Source organism: Bubalus bubalis, chromosome 4 (genome assembly GCF_019923935.1).
Source record: "Bubalus bubalis isolate 160015118507 breed Murrah chromosome 4, NDDB_SH_1, whole genome shotgun sequence".
NCBI lineage: Eukaryota > Metazoa > Chordata > Mammalia > Artiodactyla > Bovidae > Bubalus > Bubalus bubalis.
In genome coordinates, this window is record NC_059160.1 from 54,245,489 (window position 1) to 54,267,989 (window position 22,501).

The 22,501-nt window shown below is 36.6% G+C and overlaps 1 protein-coding gene across 4 annotated transcripts in view; it reads left to right on the forward strand.

Annotated features, from left to right (window-relative positions):
- The window catches only part of WASHC3 (WASH complex subunit 3), a 57,497-nt gene that overhangs the window by 16,729 nt on the left and 18,267 nt on the right, over positions 1-22,501 (forward strand). For 3 of the 4 annotated variants that reach the window (XM_044941431.2, XM_006058802.4, XM_006058801.4), the window contains one exon: positions 19,735-19,799. In XM_044941431.2, coding sequence (XP_044797366.1) covers positions 19,735-19,799 — 65 coding nt within the window. Of the gene's footprint in view, positions 1-19,734; positions 19,800-21,374; positions 21,512-22,501 lie in introns of those variants that run through there. The other variant, XM_025283624.2, reaches the window with a different exon arrangement.

Below are 22,501 nucleotides of genomic sequence, written 5' to 3' on the forward strand. Positions count from 1 at the left end.
TTATTGTTCGTAGTCTCAGAGTTGTAGTTGAGGAATTTTCTTATCCTTTGATTTCAGTTTAAAGCCCCTTGATCATACCTGTGGGTCTTGCTAAGCATAATTTTGGTTCTTCTAAATTATTTAACACTTTTCCAGGAGTATAATCATTCTAGTGTCATAAGTCATCCCTAAAATATGATTCAGCGACATGTGCATAGCTAGTTGTGTTTCCTTTATCATTGTCTTTACAAAACTATAGCTTTAAAGTACAATACCACCCTCCTTTAGAAAATACCTCACACAAGTGGAGAAGAGTCATTAGACACCCTTTGCAATCTGTGGCTTTGAATCCTTCAGTTTCTGTCATTAGCATGGGAATAATCTAGATAGCTTTGTATCTCTGTACTCCAGGATAGTAAATTACCTTCCTATTCTAAACAGTTGTTTATTCTTCCAAGATGATTCAGTTCCTTGACAGTGACTGAGAGCAATGAATATAAGAAAGAAAAATAAATTTGATGTAAGAGCTTAACCCCAGCTAATTCTAGAGGGTAGCTTTATTAGAAATTATCTTATCAATACTAGAAAATGTTTCACTTTCCCAAGAACATTGTGGATTTTCATTAAAATGCCCATTTTTTCCTCAACTTCTGAGAGTAAGATTTTCTTGCTTACCCACTTAATAAAAATTTAGTTATTAACATAAAGACCATATCAGCATAATTCATCAAACGAGTTTTACTTTGTCTTGTTGTTATGATCTTAAGTAGTTTGTCACTCACCATACACATTACTACATGTTATCAAAGCTGAATTTTAGAAGCCTGCATTCTGGAATTTAAGGAATTGTTTGTATCAAAAAAAGGAAAGAGAGCATGGTCTGCAGAAAACCTGTCTTTCTGAAAGAAATCTGTATATACCAACAGTAAAAATAAATCTACGCCTCAGATCCCCAAAATAACCATTCTGTACTCAAAAGGGAGTTAACAGTGCCGCAGGACACTTAATTTGAGGGCAGTAATATGATTTCTTTCGTTTTTAATTGTCTTTATATTTTTGTCATTTAAAATTTTAGTTGCTGCTCCATAAGCAGTGTCATTTTTTTGTAAATTAATTTATTTTAATTGGAGGCTAATTACTTTACAATATTGTAGTGGTTTTTGCCATACATTCACATGAATCAGCCATGGGTATACATGTGTCCCCCATCCTAAACCTCCCTCCCATATCCACCCTCATCCCATCCCTCAGGGTCATCCCAGTGCACCAGCCCTGAGTGCCCTGTCTCATGTATCGAACCTGGACTGGCGATCTATTTCACATGTGGTAATATACATGTTTCAATGCTATTCTCTCAAATCATCCCACCCTCGCCTTCTCCCAGAGTCCAACAGTCTGTTCTTTACATCTGTGTCTCTTTTGCTGTCTCGCATATAGGGTTATCGTCACCATCTTTCTAAATTCCATATATATGTGTTAGTATACTGTATTGGTGTTTTTATTTTATTTTTTTTAATTTTCTTTACTTTACAATATTGTATTGGTTTTGCCATACATCAACATGCATCTGCCATGGGTGTACACATGTTCCTCATCCTGAACCCCCTCCCTCCTCCCTCCCCATACCATCCCTTTGGGTCATCCCAGTGCACCAGCCCCAAGCTTCCTGTATCCTGCATCGAACCTGGACTGGCGATTCGTTTCTTATATGATATTAAACATGTTTTAATGCCATTCTCTCAAATCATCCCCTACCTCCCTCTCCCACAGAGTCCAAAAGACTGTTCTATACATCTGTGTCTCTTTTGCTGTCTCGCATACAGGGTTGTTGTTACCGTCTTTCTAAATTCCATATATATGCGTTAGTATATACTGTATTGGTGTTTTTCTTTCTGACTTACTTCACTCTATATAACAGGCTCCAGTTTCATCCACCTCATTAGAACTGATTCAAATGCATTCTTTTTAATAGTTGAGTAATACTCCATTGTGTATATGTACCACAGCTTTCTTATCCATTCATCTGCTGATGGACATCTAGGTTGCTTCCATGTCCTGGCTATTGTAAACAATGCTGTGATGAACATTGGGATACACGTCTCTTTAAATTCTGGTTTCCTCGGTGTGTATGCCCAGCAGTGGGATTGCTGGGTTGTATGGCAGTTCTATTTCCAGTTTTTTAAGGAATCTCCCCACTGTTCTTCATACTGGCTGTTCTAGTTTGCATTCCCACCAACAGTGTAAGAGGGTTCCCTTTTCTCTGCACCCTCTCCAGCATTTATTGCTTGTAGCCTTTTTGATCGCAGCCATTCTGACCAGAGTGAGATGATAGCTCACTGTGGTTTTGGTTTGCATTTCTCTGATAATGAGTGATGTTGAGCGTCTTGTCATGTGTTTGTTAACCATCTCTATGTCTTCTTTGGAGAAATGTCTGTTTAGTTCTTTGGCCCATTTTTTGATTGGGTTGTTTATTTTTCTGGAATTGAGCTGCATGAGCTGCTTGTATAATTTTGAGATTAATTCTTTGTCAGTTGCTTCGTTTGCTATTATTTTCTCCCATTCTGAAGACTGTCTTTACACCTTGCTTATCGTTTCCTTCGTTGTGCAAAAGCTTTTAAGTTTAATTAGGTCCCATTTGTTTATTTTTGCTTTTATTTCCATTACTCTGGGAGGTGGGTCATAGAGAATCCTGCTGTGATTTATGTCGGAGGGTGTCTTGCCTATGTTGTCCTCAAGGAGTTTTATACTTTCTGGTCTTAGGTTTAGATCTTTAATCCATTTTGAGTTTATTTTTGTGTATGGTGTTAGAAAGTGTTCTCATTTCATTCTTTTACAAGTGGTTGACCAGTTTTCCCAGCACCACTTGTTGAAGAGATTGTCGTATCTCCATTGTACAGAAGCAGTGTCTTATACCTGTAATCCCACATATACTGTTTCTCATCTTTTTCCAAAATCTTAATGCTTACTAGGCCCTCAACCCTCTTGTAATCTTTGCTTTTCCTTCCTTCCTGAATTATTACTTAGAACCATGCCATTCTCTCTCAGAAGACAGTGAGTGTGTTTCTCAAGCTCTTTAAGCTTTTCCATTTGTATAGAAGTTTGAATTTGCTGACTTCCAATGTAGTGATCACTTGGAAGACACAGAAAATCCTGTAACTTACAAACACAAACTTAAAAAAAAAAAAAAAATCAGGCTTTCTGGGTATCAGGATGGACTACAGTCTTTTCTGGCTTTCTTTGTAAGCTACCCTGAAAACTTCCTCTTCCCGTGTCCTAGATGTCTCCTGGAGTGTGCTGCTTTTATATTAATATTGGCCTTGCTTCTCTTGTCATGTCCCTGTAAATTCACTTTAGAGATGAGGTAATTAAAACTACTTAATTAATATAAACTGCTTTAAACAGAAGCCAACAGAGTCTTTCAAAAATCACAAGTACCAATGCACAGGGAAATAAACGGTACCTTGCTTTTTAGTCTCATTTGTTTTTTCTTTCACCCCTGGATTACTGCCTTCTGTGAGATACAAGAATGACTGCAGTTCCAGGAACCAGTTACCTCTGAGACCTTTCAGGTGCCTCCGAGGACACCCAGACCTTTACGCTGTACTTCCGGATGCATCACGCTATACTTTCTTAGCTTTGTCACGCAATCCCACGTGACCATATTCTGACCATATTGCCTCTTAAGATCTCAGTCCCTTCATTCATAAAACGATATCTAAAGTTCTTTCTAAATTTTTGACCCATTAATTGATCTCCAAATTGGATCTCATTATTAAAGAATGTTCCTGGAACACCTGCTGGCTTTTTCTGATTTTTTTTTCCTTTTAAAGGAAGTTTTGCACAAGATTTTTCAGTGAGTAATATTGTTGTGTTCCAAATGTGGCACATAATTGATTCTGATTTAACGTTTGTTGTCATAATAGTGCAGCACAAGTCTTTACTAAATTACATATTGCATTTATAACTTAACTGGAATTGTGTGCCTAGATCACTTTTCCAACAATTCCCCCCTTTTTTTACTGGCAGAGCTTGGTGAATACTTTGCCAGTAATAAATTGTTCATTGGGAAAATCCGACTTCCACATTAAGAAGCTAATGACTTGTATTTTTTGAAACCATATTTGCCAAAACAGTCTCTTCGGACACTTAGTTTTGTTTTTTTTTTAACCTCTGTTTTCTTTGGCTGGCTTTAAATGTGAATTGAATAATCTCCTTGGTTCTGGTGGTTCTGATGCATCTGTTGCCAGCCTGGATGTTGGCCTGGGGAAATGTGACTTCCATTACCTAAGGAAAGCATCTCCAACTGATTCTTAAAATGTACATCAAGAAATTATACACCTTGGACCTGGGGAAACTAATCAAGCATAAAGTAGAATGCTTTTTAGGTAAGGCATAGGTTTTTAAGAGTGGCTCAGGGCTTTAAAACCTCGTTTGTGATATGACCTCCATGTGACTTCCCATGGTGTAGAGAGTTCCAGGATAGGTTTCTCATCACTGATTAACAATATAGTCAAAAGGAGAAGCTGCTGGTTCATATGTAGTCAAAGGTATGGAAAGCATTATTGCAGATGTAGTTTTAACAACTCTATGTCACTTTAAAAAAATTTCTAATTCTGTAGGTATTTTAATATGTGTTTTGTTTCCTTTATAATAGCTAAAGTTTACTGATCAGTATCAAGGTCAACATTTTTTCATTACATAAAGGTTTAGGGGCAGACAGTTTTCTCTGGTGTTTTAGTATCACACTGTTCATTGAAGGTAAAAGCTGGCATGGACAGTGACTGATTACCCACACATATGAATGTAGATAAAGAAAAGATAAAAGTGAACATATCTGTCTGTTTAATTGTGTAATTTAGCCAACTTTGAAAATGGAAAAGGGAAAATATTTTTCCTTACCAGTTTCATTTCCATTTGACTATAACTTTCTTTCCATTTGAAAGAAAGAAGCAAAGCTTAGCAGAATGATGAACCACATGAGTAGTTACTTTGAGTTGACATAAGTAGAACTCAGGGCTTTCTAGTGGTGCAATGGTAAAGAATCCACCTGCCATTGCAGGAGACAGTTTGATCCCTGGGTCAGAAAGATTCCCTGGAGAAGGAATGGCACCCCACTCCAGTATTCTTGCCTGGGAAATCACACGGACAGAGGATCCAGATGGACTATAGTCCATGGGGTCTATAGGCAAAGATTTGGACACAACTGAGCACTGAGCATACACAATGGAACTCAGTGACCACAGTCATCCTGTTTCCTCTACATTCTGTCTTTCATCAAACATAAGAAAGATTGGATAAAGATTTTTCCTAAGCTAATGTGACAGTTAGCTGCCAATGGAGAGCCCCTGAGGTAACAACCCATCCTTTGCCATGGCCTGAGTAATTAGAAAACCTAGAACAGGTACTTTTCATTGTATTTGGCAAAGAAAAAAAAAAGCACTACTGAAATTACTTATTCTCAGATAAAGTCAGTGAACCAGCCTCTAAGGAAACCACATGTAAAGAATTATGCCAGTTTTCCAGATTACAATTTTTCAATATTTTGGCTGTTTTTTGAATCCTTCCCATGTTGTCTTGATGAAAGTTTGGAAGGTCAGAACCAGTCTTGTCATGTACACATTTAAAGTTAAGAAATTTTGCTTTTATGATGTATTTGCTCTTATGTTTATTCCTTGCTATTTTATTTTTCTTACATGTTTTTGTTAGAGCAGTAAACAACAGTATTGCTAAATTCACGTTTGAAATTTCTTGCTTTTCCTTATGTATCTGTTTTCCTGATTTCTTGTTTTCCTTAGAACACTGAAGGGAATGCATGTAGTGGGCAGAGACTACTAAGTTGAATGGTTGTCAGTATCCATTTGGTGATTCACCTGCCTTGGTGCTTATCTGTTCCTCATATAATCTTCACTAATAACCACTTTTGCCCATAACCATACAGCTCAGAATGTTAATGCTTGCATATTTTTTCATTATAGCTATCCTTGTGTAGCCTTCAGTTGCCATGAAAGTATTGATTTCAATAATTTGTTTATGGGAACTAGTTGTTTAACCATAACTATTTTTATTTATGGTGTTTATAATCTCTAGAAATATATACATGTTTTGAACTGTATACTTCAGGAGGGTTTAGAATTCTTAAGTCATATTTGATGAATGGTCACACACCAACAAGTTGATCTACACAGATGCCTGTCTCCTGTAGAGTTGTAGAGGGTTATTTGGCTGCTGTATGAATTCTTTGTTTTTTAGTAATGTATCAGATAATTTGAATTAATGTAAATAAAAACTTTTTAAAGGAGGAATAAGTGCCACATAAGAGAATTGGGAACACAAAATAATCCTCTTTTAAAAATAATTGATAAGATAATAAATTTAGGATGCTAAATTTGTCAAATCAGTTTTTTTTTAACAGTAGATACGAAAAGATTATATTTCTGTAAGAATTTATTCTCCACATCATATTTTGTATCTTCAGTCTCATAAGTAAAATAATTCAGGTAATGTGTGGGACAGCTTATCTGAAACAGTTCTTTCAGATTTAATTCCTTGTTTCAGTTTATTTATTTTGCTAAACACTAATAAACTTTACTTCATCTGCGTTACATTCATTATAACACCATAATAGTGCACAAAAGAAAGAAAAAGAAGTAGAAGTAAGCAATCTAATACAGGGGAGAGAATTTTTAGAGAATAAGCTTAGTTCAGTTCAGTTCAGTCGCTCAATCGTATCCGACTCTTTGCGACCCCATGAATCATAGCATGCCAGGCCTCCCTGTCCATCACCATCTCCCGGAGTTCACTCAAACTCATGTCCATCAAGTCGGTGATGCCATCCAGCCATCTCATCCTCTGGCGTCCCCTTCTCCTCCTGCCCCCAATCCCTTCCAGCATCAGAACCTTTTCCAATGAGTCAACTCTTCTCATGAGGTGGCCAAGTACTGGAATTTCAGCTTTAGCATCATTCCTTCCAAAGAACACCCAGGGCTGATCTCCTTCAGAATGGACTGGTTGGATCTCCTTGCAGTCCAAGGGCCTCTCAAGAGTCTTCTCCAACACCACAGTTCAAAAGCATCAATTCTTTGGCACTCAGCTTTCTTCACAGTCCAACTCTCGCATCCATACATGAGCACTGGAAAAACCATAGCCTTGACTAAACAGACCTTCTGCTTTTCAATATGCTCTCTAGGTTGGTCATAACTTTTCTTCCAAGGAGTAAGCGTCTTTTAATTTCATGGCTGCAGAGGATAAGCTTAAGGTAGTTTTAAATTTAGTAGGAATTTCCTTTAAAAAGTTTTTTAGGGATTTTTTTAAGTGATATATAAATGGGAAACAATATAAAGACCAGGGGATTTAGCAGAAAAATATTTTTATCTTTTGACTTCATATCTTTCATTCCAACTAATTTAAATAACTCCTTAACTCTTATGATAGAAGTTGTGACAGAAAGAACAGTACACCACTATTAAATTTCATAAGGAAGCTTTTGAAGATTTACTAAGAATGACAGTTTTTATATTTGCTGAAATGTGTAGTATGGTTCTTTTACTCTGAAACCAACTGTAATTTGGGTATTTTTTAGTTACCCAACTGATTTCCCCATCTGTGTTTTTTCCTGCTGACCACCTATGACAGAAGTAAGGGCCCTCACATAAAAGTTTTACAGATTGGTAAGGAGGAAATAATAGTAATGTAAATTAAGTAGTTGCTTACTCTTTTTAGAAATATTGTGATTTTCACCTTAACTATAAAGAAGTTGTCTAAGATATGTAAATTAATGGGAGAAAAAGTAAAGACCAGAGAAGCAAATGAGCTTTAATAACTAAATGGGCTCACCTCAGGTGGGATAAAGTGTCATAGAGGTTTTAGAGACCATCAACTTGAGGAAAGCATTTTTTTTTTTAAAGTTTATTTACTGGCTGTGTTGGGTCTTTGTCATCCTGTATGGGATCTTTATTTGCGACATGTGGGATCTAGTTCCCTGACCAGGGATCAAACCCAGGCCCACTGCACTGGGAAATGGAGTCTTAGCCACTGGACCACCAGGAAAGTCCCAGGAAGGCACTTTTAGTACCACACTCTAACAAGGATCTCAGCATAAGCATTCACAAGGAGGTGGTCAGTCCTAGTATAGAAGATAATTTGTCTTGAATTGATAACATCATTTGTGAATTAATTTTTTGGTAAGTATTATGCTATAATTTGGAGAAAATGCTAATGTGTTAACTGTATGTTTTAAAGGGAAATAAAGTAGATTTTAAAATACTGAATTTTATTGGGGAAAAAATGAAAGTTATCTTTTCCTTTACCTGAAGATATCTACCTCTTTTGTATCTATCTTAATACTGCAGTTTTTAAAAAAAATTCCAGATGTACCTATATTTTACCAAAGTTTTTCAGAAGACAGCATCCTAACTTCTCTCTTCTTTTTCTTTTTCTAGCCCAAGTTCATGAATGACTTTCATTCAGTTGGTTGGTTAGACTATGTGCTGATGACCAGTTGATTCAGTCCCTTTCATTGTGGTTCTGAACCCACATAGAATGCCTCATCTTTGTCATCTTTCTTTGAATGCATCACTAGGAGCATTGAATGAAAGACTCCTGAAACACTAATTCAAACACATTACCACTATGAGACTATTCGGAAGTAAATATTCTGTGATTTTGATCAGTAGAATATCCTTATAATTAACTACTAAGAATTCTGGTATGTGTATAGCTTTTATTACCATATTTGCAGGTATTTCATTGAGTCCTTTTTAATAGGCATATATAATAATGTTTTCAAAAACTGAACAGGAGTCCATCTGAATTTATTATACTTTTAAGCAACAAATTCCAAAATGATTTGCTATAGAAGTTCTTTTGATGTTTTTAATTGCTAGCTAGAAAGCAAAAGTATAATTAAATTTAGAAAATGCTATTAATACATATTTCAGAGAACAAATATCACTTGAGTGAAATTAGGGATTGTAGTGTAGCTGACGTTTATAATGGAGTTATAGCATTAATTGACCTAACAAAGCAAGACTTCAAATTATAGATATTATCATTGCATTATAATGAAGGGGGGAAATGAGTCTTCCACAGAGTACTGTGAAGTCAACAATTACTTGAGTACAAAGAAAACACCATGTGCTTTTTTGGTCATTACACCTAATAGTTACCATATTACAGGAATATCCTGGGGGAAAATCAACACATGAGGAAATCGATACAGCTGTATTGTGAATTATTATCTCATGATAATAGATCCCTCAGTTTTTGAAATAATTTCTTTAAGGGTTTTTCTTGATAGGCATTTAGGTTAACTTTAGTTCACATTTCTAAAAGCTATAGATGGAACTGCTAACGTATTTATTTTATGAATGAAGTAATAATAACTGCCTGGGCCTTGGTCATCATGGCTGGTGTCATTTTTGTCCATTTTATCATGTGATTTGTTCTTACATCTTTAAAGATATCTGATAGGCAGTCAGTGAGAAACACTTTCTCACTGGGATAATAATCACTTGAGATAATCACTGAAAAAGAAATTACTCTTTAGCTCCATAGAAACCACTGTATTTAGTGCTAGTCAAGATTTGTAAAGAAGGAAATGGCAACCCACTCCAGTGTTCTTGCCTGGAGAATCCCAGGGACGGGGGAGCCTGGTGGGCTGCCATCTATGGGGTCGCACAGAGTCAGACACGACTGAAGTGACTTAGCAGCTTAGCAAAATTTTTGAGCCACTTTTTTGACCACATTTTTAGGTTCAAATTAATGATCCTTGGTGGCAGCAGTATGAGAGTTAATATCAGCGTCATAGCATTTTCTAAATCTGTACGTCATTAGAAATGAAGCTTGCTTTTTTTTAGATAGCCATCATCCATTTTACAGTGATTAAGATAAGAGATTTATTTAAATAAATTTTATATCCCTTCATGGAAAGCTTTCACAAGGAGATAATTGAGCATGTAATTGTTTTTATGTTATTTGTTCAGTAAACATTTATTATCTATTATATAGACTACTTCACCTAAAATTTTTATTCTAAATGTAATACCTTATATTGCATATAATGGAATAGATATTTTAAATACAGCACTATAGAAAATCAGAAGGCAAAGGAATGGTTGAATCCATTTACCTAAATTAAAATTTAAGTAAACACAGCCTGATTGGAGGACTGGCTGCTTTTTTCTAACCCATAGCATTTTTTCAATTCCTACTCACTCCCTCTTCCTTCCAATAACAAAAAGTACCATCTACCTATCAACTCCATAGATCCTTATTGTTTACCTAAATAAGAGATAACATATTTTCTATCTTTCATAACTGAATTGTGATACAGGCTCATAAACTGAGAGGAAAAAACTTGAAAATATGTATATTATTATTTTTAAAAAGGAAAATCATTTATTTCTGTTAGATTGAGTAAGAGGGTTATTTTTTTCCCCTCCCTCTTCTAATCTAAAACTGTAGGAGAATTTCAACAGGATTTATAAAGGAATTTAGTATCTTGGTTTTCATTAACATAATAATAAATAGATGTAAATAGTGGCAGTCCTATAATCCTCCCAACAGTTTTTGTGATATAAGAAAGTAGTGTTTAACTATTAGTATTGCCATCATAATTTCATTAGTGTGGCTTCTTTACACACTTTCTCCAGTGACGCAAATACAGACATGATTTTTTGGAACATCAGGCTTATGGCTGCCTTCTCTCTTCTTCATTACTTATGTTGGACAAACTATCATTATCACTTGCCAAAAATAATCCCACAGTTTAGTAGACTTCAGTTTTGAGGTCTCTCATGTCCTCCTTAGACCACCAGTAGCTTTGTCTTTTGGAGATCAGAAATTGGATGCTTCTTTTTGATGTCTAACAAGCCAGACTGTTTCTTAACCTCCAAGGAAGAATATAGCAAAACAACATTTTCTAAACAACATCTCTGGAAACACAGCAGCAGATCTCTTTGAAATAGATTGTTTGGAACATAGGCCAAATTATTTTTGTATTGCGCTTTAATCAGATTTGTGTTAAGGTAATCATAATAGTAAAGTCTTTAATATAGTAAGATAGTTGTATGTATTTTTCTTTATATTCATATACAGAAATGACTAAAGATGCACCAAATTTTGATAATACCTATATTCTCATGATGTAACCAGTTTTAAGAAACTAAGGATAAAATACAGAGCTTACAGATTTAGGCTTCTCTTATTCTTATACTATAACCATTTCCAGGAAACTAATGTTAAAATAGGAAGCTTTTCTAGTTTTACCAACTTCCCTGTTCCCCACTTCTCCCTTTCCACCCACTACCTCCCCTCTCCAATCCCGTACACACTTTCTCTGCTGTATTTTAGGAAACTTTTTTTTCAATCCTCATTTCTCCTCCCTTCTGTTTTCTCGGCTTTATAACTTATTTATATAACCTTTCCAGTGATATCCTGTGGATTATGCTAAATTATAATAAATAAATCATGTAGTTGAGTTTCAAAGACCTTATACCATCAAACCATAGTTAATAAAAACTGAAAGTTTTTTTAAAGTATGACCTTAACTCTGCTCTTTTCCCATTTCTCCCTAGCAATTCAGTGTTTTTTATGCAATGTTTCAAACTCCTAACTTTCCCTGTTATACAAAAGAGTTGAGTGGCATTTAAATTATCAAGTAAAAATTTCCAAACTTGTATTTCAAGTGATCAGCTTTCTCCTCTACTGTTAAATAATTTTTATTAAAAAGTTATTATTAAGTACATTTTATTTCAAAATCTTTCAAGTCTTAGCTCCAGGTAATATATTTTTAAAGTCGTGCAAGTTTTAATCTTGAGCATACTTTATTCCAAATGTTAGAGTCTGTTCACACTGGATGCCCTAAAGCAAATAATTGCTTTTTTTCTCCCTATCTTTCATTTATCCTTAAACCTCATAAGCTAGCAAAAGATCCAAAATTTTGTCTTCTATCTCCTTTGTCTTCTAAACCTACCATATTTCACTTTGCAGAATACCTTAAAAGATTGCCCCATGGAACAGTATTGTTTTGAGAAGTATGGTCTTGAAGAGAATTCTACAATGATGCTATTTATTTTCATCCATCTAGTATTTAGGATGCATTAAAGTATCTGTTGCTATCAGAGTCTTAATAGATTAGGTATAACAAATTTATAATATAAAATGTAGCAGTTATGAAGGTGAATATGTAGATGGGCCTGTAAATGGCAGCCTTGCCTCTTCCACAAGAGAGTCTTCCTGGTAACCTGTGAATCTGAAAGCCTTTGCTTTCCCAGCCTCCTCTAACCTAGCAAGCTGTAGAGACCTCAACTTTTTCTCCTCCATAGCCAAAATAAGAGATTATAGTTGTAGAAGGCATCTCTGACTCTTGCTACAGCTCTCTTTTCTGGGCTTTTTTTCTAAGTAAGGATTAAATTTTTAATACATTTTCTGATTTTAAAAATAAGGATTGTAATTAAAAATAATTTGAACTTAATGGTGGGGAAGATTCCCCTGGAGAAGGAAATGGCAGCCCACTCCAGTATTCTTGCCTGGAGAATCCCATGGATGGAGGAGCCTGGTGGGCTACAGTCCATGGGGTCGCAAAGAGTCAGACATGACTGAGCGACTTCACTTTCTTTCACTTTTACTTTGGCAAGATCTGTCCCACTTCTTTCCCATTCTATTGTTTTCCTCTATTTCTTTGCATTGATCTCTGAGGAAGGCTTTCTTATCTCTCCTTGCTGTTCTTTGGAACTCTGCATTCAAACGGTATATCTTTACTTTTCTCCTTTTCCTTTCACTTCTTTTCATAGCTATTTGTTAAGGCCTCCTCAGACAACCATTTTGCCTTTTTGCATTTCTTTCTCTTGGGAATGGTCTTGATCACTGCCTCCTATACAGTGTCACAAACCTCTGTCCATAGTTCTTCAGGTACTCTGTCAATCAGATCTAATCCCTTGAATCTATTTCTCACTTCCACTGTATAATTGTAAGAGATTTGAGTTAGGTCATACCTGAATGATCTAGTGGTTTTCCCTACTTTCTTCAATTTAAGTCTGAATTTGTCAATAAGGAGGTCATGATCTGAGCCACAGTTAGCTCCTGGTCTTGTTTTTGCTGACTGTATAGAGCTTCTCCATCTTTGGCTGCAAAGAATATAATCAGTCGGATTTTGGTATTGACCCCCTGGTGATGTCCATGTGTAGAGTCTTCTCTCGTGTTGTTGGAAGACAAAGTTTGCTATAACTAGTGCATTCGCATGGCAAAACGCTACTAGCCTTTGCCCTGCTTCATTCTGTACTTCGAGGCCAAATTTGCCTGTTACTCCAGGTATTTCTTGACTTTCTACTTTTGCATTCCAGTCAACTATAATGAAAAGACAAGAGATCTCTTCAAGAAAATTAGAATACCAAGGGAACATTTCATGCAAAGATGGGCTCAATAAAGGACAGAAATGGTATGGACCTAAAAGAAGCAAAAGATATTAAGAAGAAGTGGCAAGAATACATAGAACTATACAAAAAAGATCTTCATGACCCAGATAACCACAATGGTGTGATCACTCACCTAGAACCAGATATCGTGGAATGTGAAGTCAAGTGGGCCTTAGGAATCATCATTACGAACAAAGCTAGTAGAGGTGATGGAATTCCAGTAGAGCTATTTCAAATCCTAAAAGATAATGCTGTGAAAGTGCTGCACTCAATATGCAAGCAAATTTGGAAACCTCAGCAGTGGCCACAGGACTGGAAAAGGTCAGTTTTCATTCCAACCCCAAAGAAAGGCAATGCCGAAGCATGCTCAAACTACTGCACAATTGCACTCATCTCACATGCTAGTAAAGTAATGCTCAAAATTCTCCAAGCCAGGCTTCAGCAATGCATGAACTGTGAACTTCCAGATGTTCAAGCTGGATTTAGAAAAGGCAGAGGAACCAGAGATCAAATTGCCAACATCCATTGGATCATCGAAAAAGCAAGAGAGTTCCAGAAAAACATCTACTTCTGCTTTATTGATTACGCCAAAATCTTTGACTGTGTGGGTCAGAACAAACTTGAAAATTCTTAAAAGAGATGGGAATACCGGACCACCTGACCTGCCTCTTGAGAAATTTGTATGCAGGTCAGGAAGCACCAGTTAGAACTGGACATGGAACAACAGACTGGTTCCAAATTAGGAAAGGAGTACGTCAAGGCTGTATATTGTCACCCTGCTTATTTAATTTATATGCAGAGTACATCATGAGAAATGCTGGACTGGATGAAGCACAAGCTGGAATCAAGATTGCTGGGAGAAATATCAATAACCTCAGATATAGATGACACCACACTTAACGGCAGAAAGGGAAGAAGAACTAAAGAGCCTCTTGATGAAAGTGAAAGAGGAGAGTGAAAAAGTTGGCTTGAAACTCAGCATTTAGAAAACTAAGATCATGGCATCGGGTCCATCACTTCATGGCAACTAGATGGGAAAACAATGGAAACAGTGACAGACTTTTATTTTGCGGGAGCTCCAAAATCACAGCAGTTGGTGACTGCAGCCTTGAAATTAAAAGACACTTGCTCCTTGGAAGAAAAGTTATGACCAACCGAGACAGCATATTAAAAAGCAGAGACATTACTTTGCCAACAAAGGTCTGTCTGTCAAAGCTGTGGTTTTTCCACTAGTCATGTATGGATGTGAGAGTTGGACTGTGAAGAAAGCTGAGTGCCAAAGAATTGATGCTTTTGAACTGTGGTGTTGGAGAAGACTCTTGAGAGTCCCTTGGACTGCAAGGAGATCCAACCAGCCCATCCTAAAGGAAATCAGTCCTGAATATTCATTGGAAGGACTGATGCTAAAGCTGAAACTCCAATACTTTGGCCACCGCATGGGAAGAACTGACTCATTTGAAAAGACTCTGATGGTGGGGAAGATTTGAGGCAGGAGGAGAAGGGGACGACAGAGGATGAGATGGTTGGATGGCATCACCGACTCAATGGACATGAGTTTAAGTAGACTCCAGGAGCTGGTGACAGAAGGGGAAGCCTGGCTTGCTGTAGTCCATGGGGTTGCAAAGAGTCAGACATGAATGAGCAACTAAACTGAACTGTACCACTTCGGTGACAAATATATGGTCATTAACTTTGAAATCTCTGCATATAAATTTATAATCCATTTTTGTTGGAGTCCAGCCCCAGCAGGATCTAAAGGTACCCTCAGGATGGACAGCGTCGGCGAATGAATGACACGGGAAGGCCAAGCTTCGGTGAGCGAGACCCGTAACTTTATTTTTAAAAGGAGCTTTTATACCCTGACAGAGGATGAGATGGCTGGATGGCATCACTGACTCGATGGACGTGAGTCTGAATGAACTCTGGGAGTTGGTTATGGACAGGGAGGCCTGGCGTGCCGCGATTCATGGGGTCGCAAAGAGTCGGACACAACTGAGCGACTGAACTGAACTGAACTGATACCCTGACTTGAACATAGAGGGAAATGAAAGATGCAAGGTCATGCAGAGTCAGCCCAAACACTCCAGCAGTTTTGTCCTTATTGAAACCAGGATTTTTTTTTTTTTTTTGCCTTTTTATAAACAAGGGTCTTATGCTATGTACATTATCTTATGGCCTGGAGGCCTGTTGACATTTTATGAACCTTTTTTGATAAAGGTTGATCAACCAGAAAACTTGTTTTCCCTGAAAGTGTTTTTTCTTTATATTTCTAGTCTGTGTCAGCCTCAGAAAGTACTAAACAGAGTTACATTTTCACGGAGCAAAGGTGCAGTGGGTCACAACAAAGAAAGAGCTTATTAGCTCAAAGGTCTGGTGTGGTTAATACCAAGGCTACTACTTGTTTTTCTTACATTTCAACTACATTAACTAATGCACTCCCAGGTGCACAGTAGATAAGGGATATGGGAACTTGGCAGCAAGCATTGGCCCAATAATAAAGCCCTTTACCACTACTATTTTAATAATTTTTCACCCCTTAAAGGACTCTGTGCCCATTAGGACTTTTAGAATGTTTAGGCTTCCCGTGCCTTTCATGGTTGGGAAGTTGTCAACAATGATGTGCGTTAGTTATAAGAGTAAAAAAAAAAAACCTGTCAAGCAAGCTAGAATGCCAACAGAGGGGTTAAAATAAAAATATTCCTTTCATGCCCAGGAGACTTATCAATTTAGAGCCCTAAGTTGATTTTCTCTAAAAAAAAGGTGGTCAGAGATAGCCCCCTGCTAATATCAAAAGGGTGGTTGAAAGACATAATATAGTAAACAGTAGACAGACAGATTTTGGTTTCAGGGTAGATGCTCGAGCAGGTCTAGGGAATCCCTCGAGTCCTAATCTGCCTTTGCCTGTCAGGTCTTCTCTGCATGACCTTTGTCATGGGTGGGATCTCCCGTGGTGGCTCCTGACACATTTTACTCTCATATTTTTATATATACTTGCCTGGATCTCAATACATATTTATTGGGTAAAATGTAAAATAAAATCAGCCTTCTGGAGAGAAATACCTATATTTGTTCTTTAAAATATTTTTGAAACAAGTTTATGTATAACAGATTATTTGAAGATTTATATATATTTCTAAGTCTTTGTGTTTTGTTTGTTTTTAATAAATCCCTGTACCCTCTTTAAGACTCACCTCAGTGAATTCTTTGCTGGTTCTCACTCAGTCTTCCTTTCCTTCGATCTCACCTTGCCCATTGTGCAGATCTCTGTTACCAATTTTATGACTGTATTGTGATCATCTTTTTAACACACCTATTAGACTATACTCTCTGATGGCAGGGGCTGATTATGTCTTTATTTTCTCATCATAAAGCACTGCGCTGCCATTGTGGTATTAAACACTGAGGTGTGGGATTGTGATAGTAGAATTCTACTGCTAACCCCAGTAGATTTATTTTCACCCTGTAAGATCCCTGAGACCAGAAAACATACAAGGAACAACTGCAGAAGAAAGCAGGGGAGCCTTATCTAGGTTAGTGCCCAGAAACTTCTGGGTAAGGCTCTGTGAAATTGGACTGTAATGGCCTCTTCTATACATTAGGTTCAAAACTGAATGTCACAACTGACTAGTGACAAGGGAGGGCCAAAGAGAAGAGCACACAACACCATAGAGAGGTGATTGAGATTTTCCCATGTGGACCCTGGCTCAGCTTAGCTTTTCTGCCATGTGAGATGAAGCAATATGAGGGAGAAGGGTCCCCACCATATGTACAACCTTTTAAAGCTTGGTGACCTCACTTTTGAAGGTGATACAATCCAGGTCCTAAAATTTAACACATCAGATTAGTGTTTCCTCATCTTTTGGGAAAGTGGAGGAGTTGACAAAGAGACTTGATTGCATCTGCTCCCCTTAGAGCTGTATAAGTGAGCTTTCAATAAATGTTTATATCAAATCAGTCCCCTTTTCAAGTAAATTTATATTTATTTCTGACATATCCTCTTCTGTTTTGATGTTCTTATCCTGAACTTTGAAATTCACATGTTCTCAATATTTTTGTGACTTACACACTTCTAGGATTATCATTACATTGTGTTTGTATTGGTATCGAGACAATATATAATGTAATCCCAGAAGAGTTCTTGAATTCTGTTTGACCTTTGTGCGTAATGTGTCCAAGTGAAATTTGACCGTTTGCTTATGAAAGGAACATTGACATAGCTATACTTAAGAGGAGAAGGCCCTGAAATCTTGATTTGAAAAGACATTTATTCATATTGTTAAGTGTTCGTGGCACCATCCCGGCCAAGGCCTTAATCATTTGACTTATCAGTGTTTTCTTTTTTTTTGGTGATATAAGAAGAGTGAGAATATGATATCTGGCTTCTATCCAGCAGCATCAGTAATGGATAAATTAAAATGATTTAATTTGGGCTTATGTGGTATTGGATAGCACTGATTCCATTAAGTCATTTAAAATATATACCTTATTAGATTATTCAAGTGCTATGCACATATTAATATAAAAGCAAAATAAGAGTTATTTAAAATAATGAACCATATAGAAGGAGGCCTTTTTTCTGGCTTCTATATTTTTCCAGTTTTATTGAGAAATAATTGACATACATCACAATATAAATTTAAGATGTATGATGTTTTGGTTCACTTTTGTCATGAAATTATTACGACGCTAGGTTTAGTTAATATCCATAACTTCATATAGCTGCAATATAAAGAAAAGAAAAAAGTTCACTTGTAATGAGAATTCTTAGGATTTACTGTTAGATGGCCGAGACGGTAAAGAATATGCCTGCAGTGCAGGAGACCTGGGTTGGGAAGATCCGCTGGTGAAGGGAATGACTACCCACTACAGTATTCTTGCCTTGAGAATTCAATGGACAGAGGATCCTGGTGGGCTACAGTCCATGGGGTTGCAAAGAGTCAGACACGACTGAGTGACTAACACTTTCATATCATATACAAGTATTATCTGTAGTCATCCTGTTGTACATTACATCCCTAGTCCATGTTTATTTATAACTCTTACTAGTTTGTACCTTTTGACCATCTTCCTCCAATTCCTCCTGGCCCTCCTCTCTGTCTCTGGAACCACAAGTCTGATCTCTTTGTCTAGGAGTTTGGCTTTTTGTTTTGTGTTTAGATTCCACATATTAGTGAGATCATACAGTATTTGTCTTTCTCTGCCTGATTTATTTCACCTAGCATTATGCTTTCAAAATCCACCCATGTTGTCACAAATGGTAGGATTCTGTTGGTTTTTATGGCTGAATAATATTCCATTGTGTGTATATGTATATACACTCTTTATTCATTCATCCTTCAGTAGACATGTTGATTGTTTCCATGTCTTGGCTATTATAAATAGTGCTGCTATGAACATGAGGATGCAGACATTGGTTCAAGTTAGTGTTTTGGAGGTTTTTGGATATGCTCTCAGAACTGGAATTGCTGGACCATGTGGTAGTTCTCCTTTTAATTTTTTGGAGAATTATATACGATACTGTTTTCCACAGTGGCTGTTACCAGTTTACAGTGCCACAAACGGTGCGCAGGGTTTTCTTTTTTCCATATCCACACTAGCATTTGTTATCTTCTGTCTTTTAATCATGGCCATTCTAACAGGCATGAGGTGATATCTCATTGTGATTTTAATTTGCATTTCTCTAGTGGCTAGTGATGTTGAGCATCTTTTCATGTATCTGTTGACCATTCATATATCTTCTTTGGAAAGATGTTTATTCAAGTTCTTTGTCCATTTTTTGTTTAAGTTTCTTTTTTTTTTTTTTTGCTCTTGAGTTTTATGAATTCTTTATATATTTTAGATATTAACCTCTTATCAGGAATATGATTTGCAAATATTTTTCCCACTTCATAGGTTGTCTTTTCACTTTGCTGATGGTTTCTTCTGCTGTGTAGCTTTTTAGTTTGATGTAGTCTCACCTGTTTACTTTTTACATTGTCTCTTAATCTTTAGGTATGATTTCTGTAAAACCATTACTAGACCCATGTCAAGGAGCTTTCTGTGTTTTCTTCTGGGAGTTTCATGATTTGGGGTCTTACATTTAAGTCTAACCCATTTCAAGTTAGTTTTTATGGGTGGTACAAGATAGTGGTAAAGTTTTATTCTTTTACCTGTGAATATCTAATTTTTCCAGCACCATTTATTGAAGAGACTCTTTTCTCCACTGAGTATTCTTGGCTCTCTTGTCCAATATTAGTTGCTTGGGTTTATTTCTGGGCTTTCAGTTCTGTTCCATTGGTTTATTTGTATGTCTTTATGAAGGAGGCATATTTAATAATTGAATTATCTTGTGTTCTTTGTTTAGGGTGTTCCAGTGATGGCAATAAGAAACAAAATGATATCAGAAGGACTAGACCCAGATCTTCTTGAGTAAGTAGTTCTAATGATATAATGATATTACTCTCAAGGTGTTGAATTTATCAGTCTTCATAAAAACATTTCAAGCTCTATATATGTTTTTCCTATACATTGTTTTATGGTCAAGGAAACCTCCTCCACAAATAATGTGTCTGCTATGTTTAAAAAGTGAAAAATCTATGCTATACTACTAAAACTAGCCTTAAAACATTTTAGGAGTATTTTCAATAAATTGGTGATGAACCTGTATATGCAAAAGAGATGGAAATTGATGACATTTTTGTTTGACAGCAGTAGTATCCACAAGAAGCATTGTTCCTTTTCTTTCTGTGCTGCATTTTTTCTCTCTCCGTCCCTCCCAATCCTCTTTTTCTTATTTCTAATTTGTTGTTGTTCAGTCACTCAGCAGTTTTTTATGTATGAGACCTTAGTATATAGGAAATTTACTTTACATGACCTAGGTTGAGCCAGATGGGAAAATAAATAGAGTAAGTCTATGGTAATGGTTATTATGGAACTAGATATTGTTTGTGTGAGTTTTATAAAAAATGTTTTGGAAAGTTGTGACTCAGAAATTTGACAGTTATTTATTCCATCCAGACAAACCTGGCTACACAGCTCATCCTGGATAAGATATATCTTAATGGATTATTCAGAACTATTCTCTTTTGCAAGTATCTAGACACATGTAAAGAGTCTTTCCAGTTTGGGGGTTTTAGTTCACCCCAATGTATTTAGCTATGTTAGCTCTCCAGGCATTCATACTATACTAGCAGTATACTTTGGAATTCTTGGCCTTGAGCCCTTCAAGAAAATGTATGCATTTTTTTCTTTCATATATGCAATCTTTTTCTCATTTTATCTTTCAAAGTATGAAATTTAAAAACATATTTTGAAGAAATTAGAAGAACAGATTTCCTTCACGTATCTCCATTTAGTATATATTTCAGTAGCAAACAGTTCAAGTACAATGGTATGGATTGGTAATTTGAACCAAACATCTCCAGGATATTTGGCATTTGTTCTGGAAATTGTTTCTGACACACTTTAAAAGCAGATGGATTGTGACACATACTTTAATGTGAATTGAACATATGGGTCCAATCCATTTTGGTACTCATTGGAATATATGTTGTAAATATATCTAACATTGACCATGACCTCTTTTTTGCTTCTGGAAATACACAATAGAGCTTCTGTACTAACAGAGAGCTAAAATGACCTTTAAAATGATGATTTTTTTCTCTAGAGAAAATGTAATAAATGGGAAATTAGCAGCCCTATAAGCATCAGCGTATGCTAGTTCTCCATTCCCTCCACCCCCTCCTGGCTGCATTGCATCCCCTGCCTAGCCTGAAACTCCTTCATAATCCTTTACTTCAACTGGCTACCCACACTAGCAACTTGAAAGTCACCCTTGATTCTGCCATCCTCCCTTCCCCTCACTATGTCAGTCACTGTGGTTTCCTCATTTTAATCTCACATCTGACCATATGCCTCCATGTCATTGCTGTTTAGTTCAAGCCTTCATCATTTCTCACCTGATTTATTTTAATTGCTCCTTTTTGGTTTTCTATTCTCTTTCAGTCCGTCACTAAAAACTTAAGTGGATGTCTTCATATAGTTCATCTATTCATACATACAAGTCTTCCTGTGACTCTCTGCTGCCCCTAACATATGCTCTGAGATCTTAGAATTGAAAATAAATACATTTATCATCAAAACTCTGGCTTCATTTCTTGCCAATCATCCATGCATCCCTGTCTCTTACAGCTGTAGCAGACTACTTATATGGTTCTCTGACCATTTTCCTGGTGTCTTTGAAAGTTTGTATTCTTCCCCATGGCACTTCCTTCCCCCATGTTATTGGCCAAGCTGATTTGATATTCTTTAAGATCCCATTTAGGTATCACCTTTTTAAGAAGTTCGTGGATGATTACCAAGGGGAGAACCCCTAGGACCTCCAGTACTTTCTTGATGTATCTCACTTAGCAAGTTTGAGCGCACGTCATTGTCTGTAAATGTTGAGAAACATTCAGCTGCAAGGTGGTGCCAAGTTTTAGGGTAGAATTCCAGTAACAGTTAACATTGTCTTACAGAAAAGTTGCTCCTCAACCACAGCCTGGAGCCTGAATTCTGACCCATTACCTCATGAGTACATGCCATTGGTCACAAGGGGCGCTGGTTGGAGTAGGGTGACTCACTGTAACCTATCACCACTACCACTAGAAAACCAGCTGCAGCTACGTTTAGCTAGATATGATAAGTGGAATCAACCACCTTGCTAAAGAGGACTTCTGTCACTTTAGGAATCATGTTTACATAAAAGTTAAGGAGCCTTGCTTTAAGGGGAAGAAAGTCTGAGATGAAGAAGAAAATGTGCCATCCAAGGAAAGAGTGTGCTTTTATTTAGAATATTAGGTACATATTAAGCCTAAGCCAAGAACTTTCAGTAAAGATGATTCTTTTCTCTTTTAAAGTATAAACATAAACTTTTTTTTAGCCCTAGGTAGTGAGACAGACTTATGTAACTGTAGGAAGAAGTAGTCTAAATCTGTTTGCACTGAACAAAGAGTAAAACTGAGGTTAATATAGGAATAAATACTGATCAGAAAATACACTGTTACTCAATTAGCTTGTGTTTATAACAGTTTGGAAACTAAGAGTATATAACTTTGAACCAAAACAGTTTATTTGATAAGGGAGAAGAGAAC